General features: G+C 42.7%; 1 protein-coding gene across 1 annotated transcript in view; it reads right to left on the reverse strand.

Annotated features, from left to right (window-relative positions):
* Window positions 1–27,779, reverse strand: part of LOC144783297 (putative transcription factor Ovo-like 1) — a 353,112-nt gene that overhangs the window by 286,485 nt on the left and 38,848 nt on the right. Inside the window, exon 2 of the mRNA XM_078662345.1 lies at window positions 12,581–12,754. Coding sequence (XP_078518471.1) covers window positions 12,581–12,754 — 174 coding nt within the window. The remainder of the gene's footprint in view (window positions 1–12,580; window positions 12,755–27,779) is intronic.

Below are 27,779 nucleotides of genomic sequence, written 5' to 3' on the forward strand. Positions count from 1 at the left end.
ATCAAGTTCTGAAAAAGTGCCTTGAAACCCTAATATTGCCCGGAAAATCAGTTTTGGTGCAATACATAGACGACCTCTTGGTGGCGTCTAAAAGTCGAAGAGACTGTGTAACTGACACAATTGCCTTGCTGAACCATTTAGGTGAAGGGGGCATAAAGTATCACCAGAAAGGCTGCAATTCTGTACCACATCAGTAAAATATCTGGGGCACCAGATAGAGAGAGGTATCAGGAAAGTCACCACAGAAAGAATCAGGATAATTCGAAACATGGGATTGCCAAATACCCAGAAGGAAATCAGAATGTTCCTTGGAGTTGTAGGGTACTGTAGACAGTGGATTGTGGGATTTGCAGTCTTACCAAAACCATTGATAAAAATGACAAAGAAAGGAGCAAGTGACCCAGTAGAGTGGGATGATGAAAGCATGACAGCTTTTACAAAATTACGAGAATGTCTGTGTACTGCTCCTGCACTAGGAATGCCTGATTATTCAAAAGATTTTGCACTGTTCTGTGACACACGAGACAATTGTGCACTTTCAGTCCTGACCCAAATTCATGGTTTGACTCGACGTCCAGTGGCATACTTTTCTTCCACATTAGACCCAGTAGGAGCTGGATTACCTGGGTGTTTGAAAGCTGTAGCTGCAACATGCATGAGTCTTGAACAGAGTGAGTCCATTGTTATGGGACATCCACTAACTGTGTATGTTCCACATTCTGTTGTAATTTTACTGACAAGAACAAAAACCCAGTATCTCACACCTAGTCGGCTAACTAAGTATGAGAGAATCCTTGTAGGTGCAGGAAACGTGACCCTTGAACGATGTAACATTTTGAATCCAGCTACCTTACTACCTAGCTCATTCGCAGAAGAGGTGAGGGGAGAATTTGCACATGATTGCATTGATTTGACTGAGTTCAGTACCAAACCACGCCCAGACATAAAAGAGAACCCCCTGTTTAGTGAAGATTATGAATTGTTTGTAGACGGCTCATGTATGAGACATGAGGATGGTGGCCTAAGCGCTGCCTACTCCGTGTGCACTCTGGAGCGTCCAGTGAAGCATCCTATTTGTATGGAGTCAAGTCTGCACAAATAGCTGAATTGATTGCATTGACAAAAGCTGGTAAATTTGGGAGAAATTTGAAAATAACCATATATACTGATAGCCAGTATGGTTATGGGGTTGTGCATGACTTTGGCCAGTTGTGGCTACAGAGAGAGTTCCTGACTTCTTCAGGTACCCCTATCAGAAATGGAAAATACGTGCAGGATTTACTGGAATCAATCCAGTTACCAAAAGAATTGGCTGTGGTCAAGTGTGCTGCTCACAAATCTGGCAATGACAAAGTGACAGCAGGTAATCGATATGCTGACCAGTTAGCCCAACATTGTGCAAAGTACAAAATTTCAATCAATATAAAGGTTGGGGGAAACGGAAACAGCTGCCAACTTTTGATGCTAGAGGGAGTGAATACATGGGCGGAAGTAAGAGACTTACAGGAAGCAGCAGAGCCACAGGAAGAACAAAGATGGAGAAATTTTGGTTGTCGAAGGAGAAATGCATATGGTGTCATTGTTTACCTTGATGATATGCCTGTGTTGCCAGACTGTATGCTTGCTCCTATGGCTAGGCTAATTCATGGAAACACACATGTAGGCAGAGATGCGATGATTCGCATGTTCCGCCAAACATGGTTCAATTCGAAATTTAGAAGCGTAGCAGTGGCACTCTGCCAGAGGTGTTTGACCTGTCAACAATTTAACCCTGGAAAGAAAACTATAGTATTGCCAGGGAAAATTGGAAAGGCAGAAGGCCCTTTTATTAGATTACAACTTGACTTCATTCAGTTGCCCCCTTGTCATGGAATGAAATACCTACTTGTCATTGCCTGCCTGTTTTCAAAATGGGTGGAAGCTTTCCCTGCACGTAGGAATGACAGCATCACAGTAGCTAAATTATTACTTAGGGAACTCATACCTCGTTACGGTTTCCCAGTCTTAATTGAATCTGACAGAGGAAGTCATTTCCAGAATGAAATAATAAGTCAAATCTGTGAAGCATTCAAAATCACGCAAAAACTGCACTGTGCATATCGTCCAGAGGCTTCTGGAGTGGTAGAACAGATAAATGGCACAATCAAATCAAGATTGGGAAAGATGTGTGAATACACTCAGCTGGAATGGCCAGATGCTCTGCCTCTTGTGTTGATGGGACTCAGAAGTATTCCAGATCGGAACACAGGCTTGAGTCCCCATGAAATCCTGATGGGAAGAGCAATGCGGCAAGCATGGGTACCAGGATACAAAATAATAGGCATATCTGATGATTTGGTACTGGACTACTGTAAAGAACTGGCTGACCAAGTGTGTTCTATCTCTCGCCAGGTTGGGGGAGAAGACGTCGCCAGGCCAACGACTCCAGCACATGGCCTGAATCCAGGTGACTGGGTCGTAATAAAGAAGCACACTCGGAAAAGTTGCCTTGAACCCAGGTGGGGAAAGCCACGACAGGTGATCCTGGTAACCACCACAGCTGTAAAGTGTGCAGGAGTACCTCGCTGGATTCATGCCAGCCATACGAAGAAAGTGACTGAAACTGCCGAAACTGAGGCTGAAGGTTGCGCAGCTGAAGTAGCTGAAGAAGTTCAACCGAGCTCCAGTCAAGAAGAGTGGGTCCCATTAATCGAACTAACAATCGACCCTATACGAACTAGAAGTCAAGCCCATTTAGATAGACAGTGGGATAGAGAGGACGAGACAGGTGAAGAAGAAGCTACTCAGATCATCGAAATCCACGTTAAATCTGATTCTGAGGAGGACTAGCTAGGGAAAGAGTAGGTAATTGACACACCTGCAAGAACACCTGCGTCAGAGGAGGGACAGATAGAAACTAGGGTGGAAGTTCAAGCGGAAGAAAATCAAGAGCTCGAAGAGCTTGAACAGGAACAGGTAGGATTAGACAATTGTGTTCAGGAAAAAGAGATTGAAACAGATCAAAACCAAAATCAGCACATACCTGAACAAGGCCAGTTTAGGGACCAGGCAGAAGAAACAGATGAAAGAGCTGGACCTAGTCAGCTAGGGAACAATACTGAAGATGAACTTGATCCCAATGTGCCACAACTGAACGAAAACAAAAGGGTGTTTGAAGAAGGCCAAGACACAGTGCCAGTTAAAAGACTAAAGAAAGGTGACTCAGTACCTAGATTTGTGAAAAGGCTGAGATAGCGTCCGAAGACGATAACCGAGGAGCCTGAACAAATAAATGAGGTCTCGAGTCAAACTGACCCAGCGGTGACAAAGCAAAAGAGAAGAAGTGCTCGTATCAAAAAGCTTAACAGCAAATACGCCAGTCCTGAATGGACTTACTTTGTACTGGAGGAATTTGAGAATTTGGAAATAAGTGACGAAAGTAATAAAAGTGATGAAGAATTGATTGCTGAACAGACCCGTGAAGAAGCAAACCCAACCTGAAAAGTTACTCGAGTAAGCAAGCTGTGCAGAGTTACTAAGAGGGGTTGAAGCTTCTTTTGAGCCAAAATGTCTGATTCTTCTGAGAATGGGAGACCGAGACGAAGTTGTTTTAAAACATGCTGCCAAGTATGTTTATGTAGTGTAGCAATAGTACTGATACTTTGGATAGGACTAACAATAACTATTTCTTCTATGATGAGTAAAAACCCGAGTCTATACCCAAATAATAATCTACCTGACGACACTGTAGAATCACACACTAGAATTACACCATGAAGAGCAGACGCATTGGACAAACCGCCTAGCCTGAAACAAACAAGCATAGATTTAGAAGCACCAGATGAGGAAGGATTACACTTAAACAAAATAAAGAACAAAACTCATTTAAATGTTTTCGCAAACCTGTTAGTACATTATGTAGAAACTATGGAAATAGACGACTGTTATGTCTGCATGAAGCTACCTACTTCTGTAGCTGAAGGCGTGACTTACCACCACTTGCCCTTAACCTAAGGAATTTTCTGTAGTATTCTAACTAGTTTATTTTTATAAAAGAGGACCTTTACAGTATTATTATTCAAACTCTGATGTGACATTTTCTGAACTTCCTGTTCGAAGAAACCAGAACCCTGTACATACAACTAGAGATGTAGCTAAATACATGAGTGATTATTTTCTAACTGTAGGAAAAATAAACATAGATGGCGCACACAAAAATAACTTGACCTGTTCTTTACATGAAAAAGAAAAGGAATTTCTGGATATGGTAGAAAAGAGAAGAGAAAGTTTCCAAAAGAAAGCCAAAGACAAGAACCAGAAAGTTCCTACATGGGCAGAGAGTATTGGGAGCACCTCAAATGGTGGAGCTAACGCTGCGATGCTTCTGGATTTTGAAAAGAAGGGGAAACTTTGTCTTAAAAGAGAGAAAACTAGTTAATATAACAATATTTTCATTGGTTGCAGTGAATGCGAACATAATTACAAGGCAATTGGAGGTTTCAAAGATGGGACAGAGCCTGTGTTTCCTGGAATTTATTTTATTTGTGGAAATAAGGCTTACTTCAAATTGCCCGACCATTGGTACGGGAGTTGCTATTTTGGTATTGTCCTCCCAAAGATATACCATGTGGGGAAAATCACTGGAAGCACTGAAAAGACTAATGAATTAGTGCGTACTAAAAGAGAAAGTGCTGGTGAAATTGTAGGAGATATTTTTAGTGCACTGATACCTACAGTGGGAGTGGTTCTGAACACACACAGAATTTGCAAATTGTCAACAGTAGTAGATCGGTTATCTACTGACTTCTGGAGGTTTCCTGAGGGTCAATACCGAAGTGGTTGCGATCAGATCAATGGTTTTACAGAACAGACTTGCTCTTGACACGTTATTGGTAAAAGAGGGCGGAGTCTGCAGAATGTTGAAAGCGCAACATTGTTGCACCTACATACCTGATAAAAGCGTAGAAATCAAAGGGTATGTGAGGAACATTACAAATTTGGGAAAAGAGCTTAAACCACTTGAGGTTGACAGTGCCTGGAAGAGACTTACTGATGGTCTCTCTGCCGTAGGTCATTGGTTTGCTAACTTAGGTAAAAGTTTTTTGATTAAAGTACTGATGCCAATTGCAGGAATAGGTTTAGTAATATTCACCATATTCATCTGTTGTAAATGTCGAAAGCACCAAAAGAAGTACACTGTGAACAACAGAGGGGTAAAGAGAAATGTGGATGAACTTGAATTAGAGGAACTGAATAATCAGATTTATAAAAGGGTGAAAAATTCTCACCCTAATAAAGAAACTAAAGAAAAACTGAACAGAACGTTTGAAGAGATTGAACTTGGGAAAAAGTGAGAAGTTGGCATCTGGTTCCATGAATTTGTGATGATATAAAATATCATCAAGAGGGGATTAATGGAGCAAGGATTCGCACGTAAAGCGACTTGCTCGTATTCAAGAACCTCGAATAAACCTTAATGAACTAAATCAATCTGTTTGTCTCACTAATTTCCTATTTATTCTGACATTTTGGGTGTCCCAGTGATGCTTGCATATGTGGTTACTAACCTTAATACGCTTGCCCTACAATGGCCGCTGTTTAGCGGGAAATTTCTTCTGCGCATGCGTTGGTCACATTCACGTGACGTGACGTACTCGCAGTCCTGGTGGGAAAACTTTGCGCTTGCGCACTAGTTTAAAATGTCTGCTTTGTGTTCTCACATGCCGAAGCTTGCCCTGCAGCTTATGCAATGCTGTTCGTCTTGCACTAACATTAATGCTATAGTTAGTATAAAGTAAGGGGAGTCATATAGGGATTCCTGGTATACAGTGTATTCATTTATTTCTATGTTCTAAATTGTTTTCCTTTACTTTTCATGTGGCGAATCTTTTGGGCCTGGGAGGTGTTTGAAATTCCATCTTAGAAGTCCCTACTGCGCATGTCACCTTGGCAGAGGGAAGAAAACCTTGTACCAGTGGAACCCAGCCAGCTGGCAGCCACAGTCAAGATGCTCCTGGGAAGCGACCTGTAGCCCAGCTAACGGAGCAGAAATGTACTGCATTTGAAACAATTGTAATAAAATCTGTGTATGCCATTGTAAGAAGGAGACCTATGTCATGGGAACCCCAAATTCAATAGGCGGTCCGAAAAGATGTAAATTGAGGCTTGAGAAAGTAAAATCCTGGTTGGTGTGTTGACCTGTCCTACTTGAGGACCAATCGAAATTGGGGATTCTTACACTTGCAACATTTGGGGGGTGGTACACTGACCCGAAAACAGTATAACTAGCCTAGGTTTAGCTAGAGAAATTGTCCGCCTTGTCCGAATAGCTGACCTGTCACTGACCCAATGCACTCAATAGGTGACTGATACAGAGAGCTGCGGAGCACTCTGTCCGTAATTTCCATAGACCCAAGCGGGGTTTTGAGAACCTTAAGTGCTGATGGAGCACTTTGCTGGGGAATTCGATAACCCAATCGGGGTTTTGACTGATAACTGCAGAGAGGGTGGAGCGCTGGTGTTGCTACCGAGCTGCAGGTGCTGGTCTTACCTTGGTGATCCTGTCCTGATCCTAATCTGGTTTTCCTGTCCTGGGTGACCATTCTGCACCTGTTGGCCTACTGGTGACCGTCCTTCCTTGGGGTCCTTTCTCCTGTCCTAAAACTGACCCGTGGCCAGGGTTGGTCTTCACACCGTTCTAGGTAAATATAGTGCTGGGGAACCTATTCTGCATCCTTCATTCCTTTTCTTTGCTTTAATAAAGACGTGTTCTTGCATATTGATTTTCCATACTCTCCTTTTTGCACTGATAAATGAAAAAGTCATACATTATAGTTGTTATACTAGCATGTTCCAATTTTCCCCATCCTATAAGTACTGTCCTACGTACTGTTCATAAAATATAGATGTTCCTTTTCTTTACCCTCCTTTAGCTAAATGAAATGATTGCTCTGGAATATTAGCGTGTTCCACTTTTACCTTCCACATATTTACATGTTACCTCGAGTTTCCATAGACAGACTAAATTCTCGTGCTTTGCCCACTTTTGAAGGGTATACCAACTGTGACATTCTAGCTTGTTCCTTATTTTTCCCTGTCCTTTAGTTACTCCACGTCAAGTCTAAATTCCTGAAAATTCTTACTAGCATGTTCCCTGTTCTTACCTTCCTTTAGAGTCCTAAATGGTTGGTCTTATTTACTTCCTATATGGATATGTGCTCTTTATAATCTTAGTTATTGACAGTTTACTTGCTGTGAACCCTATGCTTTCTGAACTTGATGAAAACTAGATAAAGGTTTAAAATTTCCTGAGTCTGTGGTTATTGTATGAGTGCAAACATAGAAAAAGGTATTTTGTATTTTGGTGTCTGCCTTTCTTTTACAGCTAGCTCCCTGATCCATTGTGGTCATTAGGTACCCGTAGCAGTGGAGTGGTAAGTCGGGTACATTGGAAATAAAATAGGAAGGAACAGGGTTACTGGTAGTAGAGTGTAAGGTTACCCGATTGATAAAAATGGTGAATTAAATTTTATGGGCCCAATACGTATATGGTAAAATTATAGTCGGGTGACCTGCGCGCTCTATCAGTCATCACCAGGAGAACTAGCGCATTATTAGCTTTGTTTCTCCGATACACTGCTTTTAGAAGTACCAGCCTATGACCAATAAAGTTTTTTGAATTCATAAGGCCAGGTATTTTTTAACACCACTTTTGCATTCACTCCTGACCCTACTTCACTCACCTCAATACATCTCACATAGCACTCACAAATTTAAAGTGCTCCAGCGTGGTCGCCAGTCGTAGCACGCCCCGTCCCGCAGCGGGGTGGGAAGACACCTATGATGAAGCATGACACCAAGGGCCCTTTTGGTGTGTGAGGGGTATTTTAACAAATACTGTGTATGCCCTACATCCCTATTATGCATTAGACTAGATACACCATCAAAACAATTTGGTAAAAAAAAAACATAGAAAACAACTGTATACAATCAAAATACAAAAAAAGATAATGTGTTGATGCAACGTTTAGGTGGCTCTTTGACTTTTATCCCACTTTTTTCAGGACCAATAGCTGAAAACCAATGATATTCTCCAAGATTTCATATCACGTATATTGAAGGTACCTTGCTTTTATTGTCCTTCTTCCATAATAGTACGAATAGTCTGTTTCTTTCCCAATGAGAAAAGAAACTAATATTTAAGAATGCTGCTCAAATTTCATGTGGGAAACCAACTATGGCAAGTCTGCTGTTTCTTTCCTGCCCCGAGCAAGACCACTGCTACGATAATGCAGATCTCAGCAGTCAATAAATTGCTTCTTAAAGCGGTATTTTCCATCACCTTTTTGTTTGGTGTGGTTCACACTGTTTGTTGTATCTATTAGTTTACCAACCAACTGAGGTCTTGCAGGCTACCAATACGGTGCCCTGTGCTGCTTGATAAAATCAGGGTCCAGCAGGAACACAAAACATAGTTCCTTTTTTTAAAATTTGAGTTGCCAAGTATAACTATTACTTTTTTACGTCATAAGTATTTCATGTGTATTTTATTAAATATTAATAAGTTTCTAAATTGTGTGGATGGAGCATAGTTTGCCATTTTTTACAACAACGTTATAGCTGTTGTTCTTGTGTTGGCAATTAAGCATCCAGGAGAAAAAACTTTGTATTGGTTTGGCTGACCCATATCCATTGTGCCTTTATAAAAGAGGTTACTCTCTAAATTGTTGATGTACGATACGATATGATTTATTCGATTTTTTTGTATAAAATCATAAAAGCGTTCAGTTACAAAATGCAATCAATAGTTAAAAATACATACATGTGAAGCACAAATTATCTACTGGTTAAAAAACAAACATTTGCTCACCCTGTGAATGTAACTTTCCTAATAGTAACATACTTTAAGGGTTCATTATGACAGTTCTTCCGTTACATCAAGAGGGAATGTGCAAGGGGTCGCAGTAGTTAAAAAATAGTATACGGTTTTTCAAGTCTGTTTGGGGCGGGAAAACTACAATAGGGCGATAAACACCTCTTCTACCCAACCTGGTACAATCCTTAGTCATAGGCCTGGAGGCAGGGATATATGATGTGCTTGGATAGAAGTCATGTAAATCCCAGATGGATATGGGGCCATCGTCTTCTTTAGGTTGCCAATTTCGGAGGTATGGGACAATGTTTCTACTCTTGAATCTTATTAGTATCAAGTCACCAATAATGTCTTTCGGAAGGGGTCCCAGTCACCCCACTCTCCTCACGCTCACAATCCCGCCCTCAAGATCATGGGGCAGGGGTCTATTTTTGGATAGCCAAAACTGGACCTTATTGAACAGGTCGTGTTGTCTTTCTGGTTTACCCTTTTTTAGTTGCGGGACTCCCGAGAGGACGCATACAAATGGGGCTGCCTGTGGAGGTAGATAAATTCTAGAATCCCTGTTGCGCTCTACTCTGGGGACAAGATATTTCGGCGTAGTGGGTTTAGGAGAGGCTTTGGAAATATTAGAGGGCGGAATGGTGGGAACTGGTGCTCGAGTTTGGGCAAGTTTATTTTGAATGGCAGGTTTAGGCTTATTTGGAGTAGCAATTGAGACGGGATGGGTAGGTATAGAAGCGTTAGTAGAGGCTAACAAATTAAAAGTGATTTTTTCCTCAATCCCTGACAGTCTATCCCCCAAGATGTTGATTTTATCAATTAGGGGGTGTATAATGGATTTGATCAAATGTTCGATCATTGGCAATAGGGCCATCTGGGAAGAAGGAACTAGGTCGTCTGATTTTTCAGCCGGCTCTGCAGCAAGGGGAAATTTGGTAGGGGGTAAAGGTAAGATTGGGGATTTGTTTTGTGTTTTTTGTACTTTAGATTGGCTCTCATTGTATTTATCGCCATTATGCTTCCTTTTGTTAGGTGTGGCCCGGACAGATACTGTACATTGTGTGTTTGTGTTTGTAAATATAGGGAAAGGTTCCAACACTCTCTCATTAGTTGATAGCGAAATAGTCTTTTTTGGTGGAGATGGTAATTCTGCAGGGGCATAGCTAGTCTTACACAGACTGTTTAACTCCTCCAACAATGAGAGTCTACAAACTATGTTGTTGATTTGAGGGGAGGAATGAGTACAAGGTGGACTAACTACAGGCTGATGGCAAATAAATTTATCAGCGTATGTACACGAAGGTAACAGTGTGTTATTTACGTGCTGTTTTTGCATCCTCAGACAAGTATCCGACCTAAACGCACATTTTGTAACAACCCCTTTCTGGTGCGTAATATGAGTTGGATGAAGATGAACTAATAGAGTTAAATGGTCAAATACTACAGTCCAACACAATGTCAAATAGTGGCTTAACCTCCTCCTGGAAAACCAAGTGGTGGGGCCCGTCCCGTCCTCCTCAGGCCTCTGAGGGCCACAGAGGGCCCGCCCTTTGCCCGGGCTTAGCCCGGCTTCGCCCGCGCGCGTCCCGCGACGCGGAAGGGGCTCTGTCTTTTTCTGCGCCTTCCGGGCGCGTCAGTGGTCGGGAGGGGGCGGAGCAAAAGCAGCAAAGGTTTGTGGGGGTTGTGGTCCCCCCGCTCGGCGGCCGCGTGGAGTTCCGGTCGCGGCGGCGGGGGGGACCAGCTGCCAACAAGGATGTTTGCGCAGACTGTGCCCTGCGCGATCAGATCCCCAGTTCCCCTGGTGAGTTCTCTTCCGGATAATTGTTGATGTAACAGATGAACTGCCACAAAATGGTCAATATTCCAGAAGAAGTCCCGAAATATCCCCAAACACTGGGAGGAAACTCCTGGCACATGGTGGGCATTTGTGCTATTTCCAAACATGAACAGCCAATTTGTGTGAGCCTGTATCTAAAAATAACATAAGTAACAAAATGTCCCTTTTCTTTCTACCAAGGAGCCCACATCATGGATGCAGGAGCTGTTTTGACAGAGAATTGTCAGCTAATCCAGCAGATAATAACACGTGCGGCAAGCCAGCCCATCTGGAGTGGTGGAGGTGCTGCTTCTGCTGCACCAGCCATTTGGCGACTGGCCAGCCAGGATGTCAATGATCCCATAATTATGATATTGGAGTGCGGCAATGAGCAAGGAGATTAGCACAAAAGGGCTGGGTGGAAGGAACACTTCAGTTAATCTCGGCCACTGTTAATCAATCTGAGCTTCATTCTTTATAGCTCATATGTGCCATTACAGACAGAGACTGCTCTAAAATGGACTGCCCAACAAACTACCCACTCACATCCCCTCTGTTTGGTAACATAAGCAAAGCAAGACCATTTTTGGTCTTGTTGGACATTATTACTGAGGTGCAGCTTAGGCACTTGAAGCAAAAAGTTGTCTTGTGTTGATTTTGTTTCCATTCAGAGGGGACGTGGTCTAATAGTTATGGCTGGACCCTTCCTATTGGAGCAGTACCAATGCTCATTTGCATAGGGTAGCTCCACGTCTGTAGTGCCACTGAAAGAAAAAGCGATGGACTGCAATACAGATGGGTAATTATCAATGGCTGACATGACCTAATGATGTCCAGCAATATTTTTTTTTCTTTTTCGTAAAAGGAAAAATTGGCATACTAGATGGTTCTGGTACTTACTCTGTTGTGGCATTCTGTCAATCTCTGAAAGTATCAAAATCAGCTACAAACCTACCAAAACTGAATGCATACTACCGGACTCTGGAAAACTGAGGCACCAGCTGTGACGATCTCAGGTGAAAAGTTGCACCTTTATGACAGACTGGTCATTTTCTGAGAGAAGAATGCTTGTTGACAAGGTAAAAACTCTTTCATGTCTTTTGCATCTCATGTAAGTCTGACTCATCATTGTGGCGTTTCCACCGTTTATTTTTCCATATATGCCTGGGTGCAAAAAGAACACTTGATGTACAGAATGCAGAACAATGTCATACATTTACTCCCGTGCAAAGATCTGGGCCTAAATCCAACGTTTTTTTGCTGACCATGCCAATCCAGTTTGAACCCAGCCATATGCAAATCAGTCTTGACCCTGCGCCCAATAGGAACAGTCCAGCCTGAACTGACAGGCCAGGTCCTTCCTCGACTGGAAACAAGCATCCTAGGACCGGTTTCAGGGTTTCACCCCTCATCAGCCAGGATAGCTTGACTCCAGTGACATCGAGAGCATGGGACCCACGTTTGGGCATACCCGTCCCACTCGGGGTGACAAATGCAAAAAGAACAATTGATGGACAGAATGCAGAACAATGTCATACATTTACCCCAGTACAGAGATCTGGGCCTAAATTGATCGTTTGTTTGCTCACCATGCCATTCCAGTTTGAACCCTGCAATATGCAAATCAGTCTTGACCCTGCGCCCAATGGGAACAGTCCAGCCCAAACTGTCAGGTCAGGTGCTCCCTGGACTGGAAACAAGCATCCTAGGACCGGGTTTGAGGTTTCACCCCTCATCAGCTAGGATAGCTTGAGTCCAGTGGCATGGAGAGCACGGGATATGCCTGGGTGAACACAAATTGGAGAGGACCACAACAAAAAAAGCTCCTAAGAAAAATACACTCTAGCTTACTTCACATGACTCTAGGAATGCAGGAATGTAGACATAGATTACTTTGTTGGTCGGCTTACCTCAGGATTTTTGAGCTCACAAGAGTGTATGTAACACTGCCACTTCCCTTCATTTCACTCTTTGTAGCACCAGCTTCAGATGGTGGAAGAAAGGAGAACAAACCTGTAGCTTCTGCTTTAGAGTGGTACCTTGAAGGTGATGTTGGCTCTGGGACCTTGGTCTCCATTCCAAAGCTGGAAGATAGAGACCTGTGAAATTTCTATCTTCTGAACCATGTCATTTCAGAGATAATTTAGCACTGCTAATGTACACGTCAAAGCTTCAGCATCTTATTCTAAAGTTCATGGTTAAAAAAAAAAACAGAAAGCTTGTTTAGTCTACACACCATCACACCCCTATTTTAAACGGGTAACGTTTCAACTCTGTTATGCAATGCTTAGAAGCTTGGGCTTTTTGCACGCAATATAAATACAATTATTTGTTTAATCCAAACTATCCACCATAGTTGGCTACTTAACCCCTTCCATGCTGCCGTCGGCCCGGCAGCACTACCTCGCTGGTGCTGCCGTCGGCCAATGGCCGACGCGCCCCAAACCGTTTTGCGGAAGTGACGCACTTCCGCAAAATCGGCGGCGCAGCCGAGGGGTTAATGCTCATAGTGCAGGCTGGCAACAAATTGCAATTTCTTTCTGTAGCCGGTAGTAAGTGACTGTGCAAAACTGCGCGAAAGACATAATAAAAATAGGCAAATCTGGAGTAAAACCCATTTGCTTATTACTGTTTCCGTTATCTGTACCAATGTTGTTACACTTGCTGTTACCTCTCGAGTCTAAACGATCACAAAACTCATTCACTGCCTTTGTTTTTTCTCTACAATTCAAGTGCTGCACTCGCTAAAATGTATTAGTAAGATGGTTTAAAAAAAAAAAAGAAAACAAATCTTCTTTGTCCATACAGAGAGTCTCCCAGCCTCCTTTCTTAGAACCACTGTCACACTCTGTAGTGGCAGCAATCAACAACTTCCTTTATTGTTCTGAGTACGTAACATCCATCAGATGCACTTCATAACAGTTGGATGCTCAGAAAATAAACCATATCAACATCCTGTTGCTGAAAAGAAAAAGAGAAATTTCCCCGGTGCAAAGAGAGTTTTCAACATTTATGTCATAGACTTTTTCATTTTGCTACCCAGGACAGTTATGTTTTGCATTGTTAGAAATTAGATATTTGGTAATCACTTTAGGGTTTAAGAGTTCTATAATAATTTCAAAAGGTGGTAATAGTGCTAAGATAATTACATAAATTGTAACAGACTCGTAGATCAGTGTACTAAATGGTGAATTCCTCTGCCCGAATTTAGCTCAAATTTATCTCCATCGCTTCTCAACATGTAGACCCAACCTCAGACATAATCAAACACACTTAAACTACAGAGCACACACTCCAACGTGCGCTCCTTAATGCCGGTTCTGCAGTACTCCTTGTTCATCTCCTACCAAAAGCATGGTGCACTCTTCATCACAGAAACATGGCTACCTACCCACCAAAATCCCATCCTGGATGTCCTTGTTCCCACCGGCTGCAGCATCCAGTGTGTGGACCAGTCACTTAAGAACAGAGGAGGTCTTGCGGTCTTCCATAAGTCCTCCTGGCCCTGTGCCATAGGCAATCAATAAACAAAATTTAATGGAGCTCCTTACATGTCACTTCCCACTCTCTGCAGCTCTGTCGTCCACCGACCACTTCTCCTACAGGCCTCTCGGGCAGAACAAGACCTGCATAGATTAATCCCATGAACCCCCTCACTACCTTGCCCATCTCGCATGACCACACAGCAATCCTCAGTAAATTCAACCTCCTAGTCAACTCAGACATGAAAATAGAAGATCCTCCTCCTGAACCTCATCAATACACTCAATGTGGTACAACATGTCATCTAACCAACAAACTCCAAAGAAGAGTTCTCAAATTTGTCTTCTCAACATCACCAACCACACATTGCAAACATTCTCAAACTCTGGACTATAACAATCATCTCACCGTCCCTATAATCCTGCTCCGCATTCAATAACACATCAATGTCAACCCAAAAATGTTTTCATAGTTCCCTCTTTTTCATCCCTTGTCAAGGCCACAGAGGAACATTCTCCAGCAACAAACCCTCACATCCCTAAGACTTCTCCATCAACAACCTAAAACCAAGGCTCACAACTTGCCACCGCTGCATCCATTGTCAACACATTTCTAAATGTCTTCAATGTACTTATGTCATTTGAACACCCACACTCCAACTAAACCATGTATATGAAGCCAACCCTTTAGTCCCCTGCTACTCTAAAGATGTCCCCAACGATAAATGCTCCACCTGCAGACAGTAAATAAAATGGAAGAAAAACAGAACTCTGATGATCACATGCATTTGAAGTTCCTCCATGCAATAGACAGATAATTCATATTAGCCAAAGTCAAGCACTATAGCAACACCACAATGAAGCTGTCAAGAGAAGCAGAAGACTCTTCGAGACAATCAATCATATTATCAGCTCCCATCTGACCCTCCAGTCCTACACTCCACAGACAATTTGAATGCCATCAGCCTTATATTTAGGAAAAAATATCAGACAATTTGATAGCACATCAAAAATACCAAGCCTGCTTCTACTTTGACACCCACCCTCCGCACTCAATCCATCCTACGATGGTCATCCTTCATACCCTTGTTTCTCACAGACTTCCTCAACTCTCTCAAATATATCTCCTTTGAAGATAATATCTTGCTGTCATCCTTCAGCAAAGCTGTCTCAGGGAGCTCCCTCCCCCCTACTCACCACCATCAGCACCTTTCTCACTCAAGAGATCTTCCAAAAAGCTCTCAGCATAGTTCAGATCCTCCCATTCCTATAGAAACCCATACAAGCTGCTGAAGACTTTGCTAACTGGCAGCTTGTCACTCACCAACCCTTCATAAGCAAGATCACTGAAAAAGCAAGTCACAGACAACTCCAAACCCCCATCAGTGTCAACTATCTTCTGCATGACTACCGATCCAGTGTCAGCTCATGTAACTGCACAGAGACAGCTACATTAGCAATTATATCGATGCTCTGCGACAGTGACCCTTGACCTTTAATATTGCTGCACCTCTAAGACGCTTTTAGACGAGCCTCATCAATACCCTGAAGTCTTCACTAGGATTCACTGACTAGGTCTTTAACTTATTCTCCTTCCAACTTTCCAACCAACATCATCAGTAACTCACATGAGAACCTCCAAGTCCCAGAATATTCTTATCATCTGTTAAATTACCCAGGGTTCCACCCTGCAATCCCTCATTGTCGGTATTTAAATGGAGTCCTGATACCAGCATCAGAATTCACCAATATGCTGACACAGAAATGGACCTGAAAGTCTCTTCCTCTTGAGACATCCCACACCTCAAGTATTGCCACACATCATCCAGACCTGGATGTTCAGGACCTACATAAAGCTTAACCCAGCCAAGATAGAATTCCTTCTATTTGCCATGAGCAATTAGCAACAACTAGCTCTAATCTGGGTCAACAACATGAGCCTGGAGCCTGGATTAATTTTTTCAGACCACGTTAGTGGGGAGTAAGGTCCATTGGAATTCAGCCATTGGCAGGGGTGTGGAATTCTTGAAAATGTGTACCTGTCCAATGTACACAATGTTACAGAAATGATCTTGCCTTGGAAAGAAATCTACTTATCCCATCCTGACACAGATGGATTACTAGTCTACTGCCGCTTCCCATGAAACCCCGTCCGTCTTAGGCCCTTGACTTCTTAACACCCAGTGATAAGCTATGCAAACGCTTAGAGTAACCTATTAGTACACACTACTCTTCATATGCGATAAGCTGGCTTCCTTTTGCCATACCATAGCTCCACACCACTTCCACTGGCTTTGTCATAATGTGCATTGTTTCTTTCTTCTGTATAGTATAGGCTTCATCCTCTTCTCCACCCCATTTACCACAGCTTCAATGTGCCTCCTTTCTTCACTTCAGACTGCATTGCATTCCCACTTCAATATATACCTCAATTCCAACTTAATTCTATCAGAAGCTTCTACTCCCATCCCCTAAACTTTCAACATAGGCTGAGAGTGTCAGTTAGCCAAGACTAACTAAAAAATATGAGGGGCTATCAGCGGCTCCATCTTCCATGCCTGTCCTCCACCACGCCTGCATTTTGCCACCAGGATAGCCCCAGGTATGCTGCGATGAGCTCCACATGTCTAGCTTGGAAAGGCTTAATGATCTCACAGGTGCAGAAAATGTAAAGTGATACTGGAAAAGACGTTTTAATAAGGAAAGCACACTTGCGAATAAGATTTTGGGATGCCATGATATTAATGGGTAGAAAACATGTACAAGTAGAATAAAGCTTGGCAAGGAGGTAATGTTTTAGACCCTGAAGCAGGCGGAGAGAGAACTGTGTTAAGTGGAGACAGACAGGCAGCAGTGGAAACTGGCTTATTGCATAGTGGAAGGCTTGGACTGGTTATAGAGGACAGAGTCACAACCAAGCTGCATCATGCAGGGCAGATATGAGAATGTCTAACTCAGCACTCCTCTGGCTGAATCAGTAAGTCTGTAGACATGGACATGGAACTGGCACCAAGTATAACCTGTGAGAGTCGAGCTAGAGAGAGAAGAACAAAAGATGATCCTCTTGTGCAATAGTCAACAGTAGATCCAGCATACTCATGGGAGACTATGAGGACTGGGAAAATGGGCACAGTCAACTTATGCAGTCAGACATGATCTCTGTGACAAATGAAGGTTGCATTGAAGGAGAAAAGTGCCAGGCAAAAGGCAAGGGTAGGGTAATTGGATGACACTGGGAAACCTTAGGGAAAGGGGAAGTATTAGACCTGCCATCCTTAGGCTGGTCTTCTCCAACGTTTTGCCTGCTTCCCTCCAGTTTTTGCTGTATCTTTTTGTTGTCAAAGTGCATGCACTTCTCCCTTAAATATAGTAACATTGGTGTACACCTGATTGCCATATTTAGTTAACCTATAAGTCACGTGTAATGTGGTATGCCATATACTTAGGACCTGTAATCTAAATGCTACTTGCGGGCCTGTAGCCCTGGTTGTGCCAACCACACAAGTAGGCTTTCTAACCATTGCAGGGCGTGTGTGTATAGTTTACTGACACCTTGACTTGGCATTTAAAACCACTCGCCAAGTCTTAAACTCCCCTTTTATCACATATAGGTCACCTCAAAGGTAGGCCCTAAGTGACCCTAAGGGCGTGGTGCTGTGTAACTAAAAGGCAGGGTATTTACTTTTATGTTTTACATGTCAAGGCAGTGACAAACAGCTACATTTGTTATTGACTACTACTGTGAGGCCTACTCCTCTTATAGGCAAGCATTGGGGATTTCTTAAAACACTTTTTAAGCTGTAATTACAGATCAGAAAGGAGTAGCCACATCATGTTTCATATCTTTGGAATGGGGGTGATAAATCCCCCTCAGTGGTAAAGTTGGATTTGACATCAATAGTTTAGAAATGCCTACAACCTACAGAGAAAGTAAAAGTTGTCAGGTAACCAACCATTAGATACACAGTACCTGGCCATGAACTGATGGGGAAAGAAGCATGGTCAGTTGATTTGATCCCCCAAGCTTCCTGCACAGGCAGCAAAAGAAAAACAAATGTGATAAGTGGACTATGTGCCCGTCCGTATCTCACATACCTCAAAATGCCTGGAAAGTTCAATCTCAACACCAGGTGGCTCAACAGGTTCTTGGGTTTTGAAAGAGCATGCCACAGGTACTTTCAGCCTTGGGGTGAACCACTCTGCTTATCAGGTGTACCGTAGTTACTGATGAACAGGTGAATGAACAATCATTTTAGATTGAAATCAGACTTAGTATCTTTGTGGCTAGACTAGGTGCACAAGAGCAAAAAAGTCTTCTTGTCCATTAGAGTGAATATACATCACAACTTCTTGTCCTTGAAAGTAATACTCATTTAACATGCGCCAGGCTATATGAATTCCATACCCCTTCATAAGGCTGTGGTCGTTTGCCTCTGATGTTGCAGGGTCCGTCCTACTATGCCTCTGCAAACTGGACCAAGTACAACCCCTTCAGCACTTGACTCTCAGTGGTAATGATGGCAAGTAGTCAGACATTTTTCAGGGAGTAGAGTGGGTATGTACAAACTGAGAACTCCAAAAACACCGATCAGTGCAATAACTGAATGCCCATCCCAGTGATTTACTTACATAAGAAGTACTTTAATACTCACACTTAAAATGGATTGCCACACAAATAAAGCAGCAGATACAAACTAATACTGATGCTTGGATTATTGTGCCTTGGTTACCACCATACCTTCCCCCCATCTTCCCAGGTGCGTCTCATCTTGTATCTTGTAACAGCCCGATCATCAGAGCAGAAAGTCATTAGCAGCATGAATCAAGGTTGTGGTACAGATACCTTAGTTCAACAAAAGCACTCAGTGCAGTGGAGTCTTCTTTTAAACAGTCTCACCCCACTGAGGTCTCTATGTGCTTTTAGGACTCTGGTGGTAAACCGGCAACATGTATGTAGGATCTCTTCCACTTATCGGAAGAGTGAAGCAAAGGCTGTGTCTGCCTCTAGCATCTGTCTGGCTACAGCAGGATGGGACAGTGAGTGCTGCCATCTGGAGTCCTTCACCATTGGTACTGGATGTAAGCTGGCGCCCTCAGAAGATGTCGGATGCACTTCTGGGCCAATCAGCAAGGTACAGAATGTGGAGCCCCACGAAAGCTGGGGTCATAGTATCCTGATGGCGCAGGTGGGCATACTATTTGGATGCAGCAGTGGCAACTGCCACAGGCACACTCTTGATTTTAGTGGCGATGACTACCACTGCCACAGTTCTTAATTTTGGTGGTGATGTACACCGCTGGCATAATTCTTGGTTCGTGATAGCAACATCCACCACAAGCACAGCTCCTGTTTTTGGTGATGACGCCCACCACTGGCACGACTCTTGATTTCAGCAGTATGAACAATCACACTAGACCTTTCCCACAATAGAAAGGCCAGCGCCGATGCATGATTCCTGCTCAAAATCACTCACCTGGAGAGATTGCATCCATGCTTGTAGGGCTTGCAGATCACTCTATGCAGTCTAACTCGGCTTGATAGACCCACATCACCCTGCTCTGGCTGCCTCTGGCACTCCTTTGATAGACGCCCCACCTCCTGCAGGGGTGGCAAGCCTAATCCCTCTCTGCAGGCAGATTTGCTTCCAGGCGCTTCATGTCAGGTGTACAGCTTGTAAGCATGGCAAACCTCCAGGTGATGTCTGGTCACCTCTTAAAGCTGGTTTTCAGGCAGACACCAGCTCTTGGGTAAACAGCAGGACTCCGTGGAAACACTCTCCCTTGGACAAAGAAAACTTGGAATTGGAAGAACAAGAAGGTCGGTGGTTCCCATGTTTAAAAAGTCAATGGAAACTGGATATGTAGATCTTTGAGAAGCGTCTCAGGATCAAGCACTTTTTCCAGGCTGTTCTGCAGGCACACCCTTTGTATATAGTGATGCTTCTCACAGAAAAGGTAGTTACCAGCAAGAAGCACCCACCACAGAGGTACAAGGAGATGGGAGCTTTCTACACTTGGCTATCAACAACTAAACCGAACTTTGCTAGGAAAGTAGTTAGCAAGTAACCTCTTGGGCAGACTCTGAATAAAAGGCTTCCTCAGTCTGATTAATAAGTATTTCGGTAACACGCTGTGGGGATTACGGAGTTGTCCAATGTATTATTTTTATAAGCCCGCAATAATTTACTTCATTTTTTAACTCTGGACAATAACTTTGCAGATCACAAACTATAAAACATAATTTGAAAAATAAAAGAAGTGAAGATGCTGACTTACCGACTGCTTCAACATTGAACTGTGACTTCAAAAATGTATGTTGTCTATATCGCGGGCGTTTGGTGGGTGAAGAATATGGACCTAAATGACCACCCTGACAAGAGAATCTTGAAAGATTCTCTTGCCCTGTGGAAATCTATATGCATAAAGGCTATAAGAATATAACTTTTTCACTGCTCAGATATAGCCTGGGTATTACATAGTGTAATGCACTTCCTGTTTGAAATTTAACAAGCTTATGATTTTTCATTGTCTGAGTTGTAAAAGAATAACTTTTCGATAATTAAAGGGATATCTTACTCCATAAATAGGCAGATACACTGTGCAAGAGGGGGGTTACTTGAGATCACAATGTTTACAAAGTATCGGTTTAAGCAGATATTAAATAATACAATTAATGGTTCTCTGACCAAAATAAACAACACTTGCAGACAAAACGTGTTATAATGTCTTCCTGAGTGTGGCTTGTCCCACTGGAAAACCCACCCACTGGGCTGACTCTTGAGCCACATCGTGGATGTATGCTCATGGTGCTATCAGCTAGGTTACTGTGGTTGAGGACAAGGCATGGTCACTTTGGGTCAAAAACTGCAAAATACATGAAGTTTTTACTTGCTTGAAATTATATAGGTCTGTCTTTTGTGCTATCATATTTGAAGAACAATGTAGTGGGTGTTTAGTTGAGAGTTATTAGAATGTTTAAAGTTTGGTTTGTGCAGATTAATATCTCAAGACTTTGGTTAACTGTGCTGAACAGACCGAGTTTAATACGTGATACACTAAGTTAACTGATCTTTTCAATATCAAATTGTGAATTACTGATTTTTCTAATGTTGTTAAAAGATTATACTTATTGACTTGATGTATTGTTTCTAAAACTAAATACACTTTTTATTAAAGTGAAATTAACCTGATAAAAACAGATAGGATCACATTTCTGGAGCTAGGGCGATGACTTGAGTGACTGAGCTTGCCCTCAGCGGTCTAGATTTTCAGATGGGGAGAACAGGAAGCGTCAAGACAGAAAGCTCGATGCAGACAGGTACGTGAGGCTGGGTTTGGGGTGGGGGGGAGGGGGGTAGAGGGTAGTTTTAGGGGTGAGGTAGTTTTTAGGGCTCAGGGGGTTCAGGGTTGTTTATAGGGCAGGGGGTCGAGTTTTAGGGCTCAGTGTGGGGGTTCGGGTAGTTTTAGGTTTTAGGGATGGGGTAGTTTTTAGGGCTTGGGTCAATTTGTTTATAGGGCAGGTCTGGGGTTTGAGGGCTCAGGGTGGGGGGAGGGTCGGGTAGTTTTAAGTTTTAGAGATGGGTCGTTTTTAGGGCTCAGGGCAGGGTGTGGTTGCTTATAGGGCTGGGGCAAGGGTTTTAGGGCTCAGGGCAGGGGAGGTCGGAGTAGTTTTAGGTTTTGGGGGTTGGGGTCGTTTTTAGGGGATGGGTAGTTTTTAGGGCTCAGGTGTCGGGTTGTTTAAAGGGCAGGAGCCAGGGTTTTAGGGCTCAGGGCAGAGGGGATGGGGTGTATTCTTTACCACACATCCCTTTACCACAAATTTGCGTGGTAAAGGAATGCGCTGTTCAGACTCATTCATTGTTCGGGCTGGGTTGTTGAGGCACGTGTGGTTTAGCCATGGAAGCCTCAGCCATACACCCAGCCACAACTAACCTATGATACCTGCTTTAAATGAAGATCAAGAAAGTGATGACAGCAGTGAAGACCTGCGCTTTAGCCTGAAGGTGTGCCTGCTGTGCCTTTTAAATCTCCTTGAGATTCTATAACACTCTCACTTTACAGCTGAACACAGACCGAAAGATTTTTCCCTTTTCTCCTTCACTCCAAATCTTAGAGCCGAATCTGGAACCATTTACTCCATCTCTGTACTTTTTATGACTCAGAAGATAAATCAGTTTAATTTAAGACTGGAACCCTACATTAAATCATATGTCTCCACTTGCTAACAGTGAAGCCGTTGGTCCTTGGCCCAGTGGGCACTGTTGAAAAGATACAGGCCCTATTGGAGCTTTGATCTGTATACAGTACCCCCTTTCACCAACAGCTGGACTGTCAGTGGCCCCAGTTAACCGGACACTGAAACATGGACTTTACAAATGGTGTTTAGGTTCCCAAATTGGGTTTCTGTGGTCCACCGTGGTTTTGAGGGCTTTCAAATTCTTTTGCAGCTTTTTGTATATTCTTAGCCATCTGGTCTTGCTCTATATTGCACCCAAGGCTGCTGAGAAACAAGGACAATGGGCAGACGTTTGTACATATACTTTTGTAACATTATTTGTGGAATATTTGCCCTATGAGAAAACAGTGCATTAGGGATGGGAAATTACAACTTTTGGTTTCTGAGGATAGCTGAGCACTCATCAACTTCACCATACGACACCATTAAGCACAGACAGTCATATAATATGAATTGCACTCCTTTCTTATATTTGGATGTATCTGAGCATTATCTGGCCTGTTGTTTTGTTTCTCATTTAAAAACCCTACACTTCATGTAAATAAAGAGCGATTCTTTTTAATGATATAGCTTTAACTGGACACAGAATGTATCATGTGAGAATACCATGTTATACTGTATTTCGGTTCCGAATTTAGCACTTCTGGGAGTCAGCCATGACTGCTTATTCTTGCTTCTGTTGGAGTGTCAGTTGTACTCAAGGGCCATCTAATCGAAATTGAGATTTGATGCAGTGATGAGGAACACGACTGAAGAGCATTTGCGCATGCCTTAAAAAAGTGCTCATGAAATTATATTATCATCTTCTGTATGGTGTGAGCAATATTACTTAAGTAATAAAAGGGAAAACTTCAATTGTGCTCAATAACATCCTATTTCAAAGCTACCTTTTATTGGTAGATTTCTTTTTATACTCTCATTTTTAAAGGCAAATCATACAAATGTGAACTAAAAATGGTGCTGACTTTTACTGAAAATGTACATATTCACAAATGTATAAAAATATTTTCTAAAGCTACTTGTCAGTCAGGCAGTAAGTAGTTCTTGGAGACCTCCAAAAGTAAATCGACATAGCCAAAGCTTTTGGCGATCCTCTGGTCCTTATTGCGCTGCACAAAGAACTGCAACTTTCCCATTGAGGTGTACCTGCATGCACGCTCCCTCTCTAGCTGCGCTCTCCGTTTCATGGCTTCCCTTTCGGGTCTCTGTGCCTCAGAGATAGGGATGGACACCTCGAGTTCTTCAGTGGGGCGTGGCAGAGCCGGTTTGAATGTCGGCGACATTCTTCCAGACACTGGAACCTGGTCAGGAAAGGATGCATCCGAGTCTCTCCTGCCAGCAGGTCGAGCAGCTAGATGTTTTTGAGCGGGTTGGTATGGCACCTTCGAAGAAGCAGGAGGATGGCGGTTTGAAGAAATCTGTATGGATTTACTGCTTTCGTTTCTTTTTGTAGGCACTGCCCAGAGATCATTAGGAGGATTAGTACCTTTATAAGATGGAGATCTAGCTTTCTCTTTGAGAGGAGTTTGGCTTGCTTCCACACATTTAGAATCATGGACATTAATTTTGCAGACCCTAGTTTCATTCTCCTTTCTCAATTCTTTTTCAGGTATCATTTTCACCTCTGTCTCTGTGTTACCAGAGGAGTCGAGGGGGATCCAACGGTTGTCAGCCATCATTTCACTGGTTACAGGTAGGACCGTCTGAGTAGAAGACTTGAGCTTTTCGGAATACATACGGTCTCGTTGTGTGCTCAGGAGTGGCTTCTCATGATCCTTTGCACTCCAACATCTGGTATTTGGAGGATGTTGTTCTGTGGAATGTGAAGCTGCAGGATTCTCATGAACGTGGGGGGCTCCAGGGTCCTCTCCTTTTTTCCCCAACCTGTGGAAAACCTGAACAGACTCAAGCATGTGCAAGCTTAGGTGGCTCCGGTGAGGTTTAAATGGGCCTTTTTCTAAACAACCTTTGCTTTTCTTGCTCTGATGTTTTTGGGGTTTCTCATTTACCTTAGCTTTACGCACAGTCTGAATTGTGGAGTTGCTAAACTCAGGCTCCACATTAGCACACTCTTTCTTCGGCAAGGACCCGTCCTTGGTAAGCACAGTACTCTGGCTCTTTGCTTTCTTGAGCGGCTGATCGTTGAGCTCGTTTTCCCTCCGTTTGCTTGCTCTGCTCGCTTTAAGTCTGGAATCACGTAGCAGAGCTTCATCTCCAGAAATATGTTTTGAGTCAATATTCTTGGCAGGTTTAGGAAGACTAATTTGAAGTGAATTTACAGGATCATGGTCACACGAGGAAGTAGGTATTTTTGTCTTGTTAAATGGGTTCTTGATATCTTTTTTGACAGAATATTGCTTACATGAGAGAACCTCTGATCCACAAGTAAATGAGATATCATTTGGCTTTAACATATTCAAGACTTGTGGGTTCTTTGTGACAACATCATTCACATCCAATGTCTTTATCTCTTTCCTCAAATGGGTTTGTTTCCTGCTTGTTTGTCCATCGGGACATTTAATTTTTTCTCCTGGTTTCAAGGGATGTGCCAATTTATATTCTTTTTGCATTGACATGACTTGCTCTTCGGTTGATCCTCTGGAAGAAATTTTTTTATGTGATTGTATGACCTCTGGCACACAGTCCGCCTTTCCAACTGCTGTACACATGGCTTGATGTACAGATGGATTTCTAAGTGCAGTTCTTGTTTGGTCTCCTTGGTGAAGACTACCCTTAAACAGAGAAACGCCCTCTGAAATCTGTGTGTCTTCTCTCACCTCTTTCCTGCAGGCATTGTAGTCTTCTGTAAACAAAGGTTTCTTGAGATGACTCCTGTGCATGATGTTTCCAGTGTTATGCAGAGGGTCAGTGTCAGCTAGTAGCTGTTGAATATCTGGTACCTCTATTTGTAACAATGGTGTCTCCATACATTCCTGCAGACTTTCAGAAGTACCCATATCATGAGACACTGTCCCTTCCAAACTGGCCTTCAAATCATCTTCTATTTGCTTTTCTCCCTGTAGAGAAGGGTGTTCCTTCCTTTGTCTGGGTGCAGCTGTTGCAGGCTGAGTGTGGATTGAGTGGGGTTCCCTCACTGCCATTTGAAAATCCATGGGAGTTGCACATAGGTGTCCTCTGTTGTCCTGGTAAGTGGCGGGGCAGATGTGGACATCACTTCTGTTGAGATCAAGAAGACCAGGGCTTTGCTGAATGAGATGTTTCCTTTGATTCTGGGCTATTCCACCAGTATTCTGCAGAACTGCAAGCAAATGAGTAAATAGGAAAATGAAATACTGCCTCAAATAGTTTGTCCGTTAACTCTTACAAGCTAATGAATCATCTTAATTTTACTACTAATAGTACTCAAATGCTAATGACTGTAAGTAAAGTAACAGTACATATTCCGTTTTGAGTTACAACCACCATGCCAGTTGCAATCCAAAACATCGAATGTTTATTACAGTGTTTCGCATGTCATTGTTTGATTTGAAATGGTTGAATTAGCTAGGAATGCTTCTATTTGCATTTCTTATATCAAAATATTCAGCGAGAAAGAACAGAAAATGGGTAAAATGTATTTGACATAAATAAAAAGAAATTAGTTCCGATGGCCATGTGCTATTGGAGAAAAATAAATTAAAACGAGAGAAAAGCAAAATTCTTCAGGTGTCACAGTAGGAAATATGTGAGGGTGGGATATTAAATTTAGCAGGAGGAAGTCCTAAAATACCACCCCTGACTTTCAAATTATATTCCATTGGTAACTCGTACTGGAAGACCCCTCTACCACAAGGCAAACAAGTGATGTGAGCAACTACATGGGACTAACGCCAGGCGTACTGCTCTGCTGAAAGATTACTACATAGGCGTAAGGGTCTTGGAGAGAAATGCAGATGCGGACCAAAACAGACCAACAAGAGTATGGGGTGGCAACCAAGGGTGCGATAAAGGACTGGCTGATACATTAAGGACTGGTAATACAGATGACAGCTGGGTGATAAAAGAGGGAATGGATAAATAAGGAAGATTTGCACAAGGGTCGGATAGAGAGGCCACGGAAAAGGCAACAAATAGAGGGAAAGTTTGCACACAGGTGTGGAGAAGAGACAGCACAGTGGGCCAAAAGCAGAAGCAATCTAATGCAAACAAATTGCATGGGCTTTCAACCAAACAAAATGGATTACCAGATTGACTATGGCATTCCTGACGTGTCCTGGATGCTGTAGTTCATAATGGGAACTGTGTAGGGATCCAAAACTTTGCCTCAAATGCATAACTTCAGAGGGAGGTTATCGGTGGAGTACCGATTACTTGTTGGATGGTGCAGTTCAGAGGAAGGATATCTGGAGCATCCTTGATTTACTCAAGCGAGTTCATCCAGGAGGTTTTGGATGCTCCACAAAAAGCTGGGAATTTTCAGGGACACAATGCTGCACCCCTTGAATCAAATACCAAGATGCCAGGGGCTGAACATGGTATGTCTAGCCTGTATGTCAAGTGACCCCAAGCGACTGTGCGGAGCTATGGAGAGGGGGAACTCTCCAGCCTTTGGCATCAAGCACAATAGTGATGAAGACTTCTGTTCATTCGATTTGTTGTTTTAAGAAGGTGAGAAAAAAGGCAATTATTGTCAGGCACTAATCTGCATTTGATGCAGCCATTAAGGCATAGTCCAGTCGATTGTTAAATGAGTCAGTGAGAAAGCTAAGAACAGAAACAATTACATTTCGAATGTTTTAATTTCACTGCTGTCAGTAAACCATTTAACTTCCATCCAGGGTTAATCCCCAATCTCATATTGAGCACAGTGTCTCGCATTAACAGGTTCGGAAACCGCTCTATTTTACTAAACTGTTCTCGAGAACCCCATATCTGTCTAACAAAGTCATTGAAGGTTTTGAGTTCAAATAATCACATTCATTTTACTAAACTGGAAAGTGGTAGGAAAAAAATTTAATGTCTGAAGGTGAAATAATATCTAATAGAGTTGTTATCCATTCCAAAATCTCTGGTTTTTTCAATCTTAGCAAGACAAAATCCTCTCATGGTTGAATTTGTATTCATTATAATACCGAGTGTTAAGCTCACTTTTTTCTCGGGTCAGGGCAGGAGATGCCAGAGAGTGCTGTCTTTACAGATTTTTACATTTGTAATTAAACCATAAATCCTGGGCCTTCACTCTAGTTCCTAAACTCCTGTTCCTTATGGATATACCTTTACTATCTGTCTGAAAACATTTTGCAACACAACTTATTATGAGCATGTGCCATTTCAATAGGTGTACTTCATCTGGTACTGGACACAACTGTAATTTAAATTTGATGGTGGATAATTTGTCCAACACATTCCACATACATTTAGCTTGCTTTGGAGATATTCAATTGCAAGGTC

The sequence above is a fragment of the Lissotriton helveticus genome, chromosome 9 (genome assembly GCF_964261635.1).
Source record: "Lissotriton helveticus chromosome 9, aLisHel1.1, whole genome shotgun sequence".
Taxonomy (NCBI): domain Eukaryota; kingdom Metazoa; phylum Chordata; class Amphibia; order Caudata; family Salamandridae; genus Lissotriton; species Lissotriton helveticus.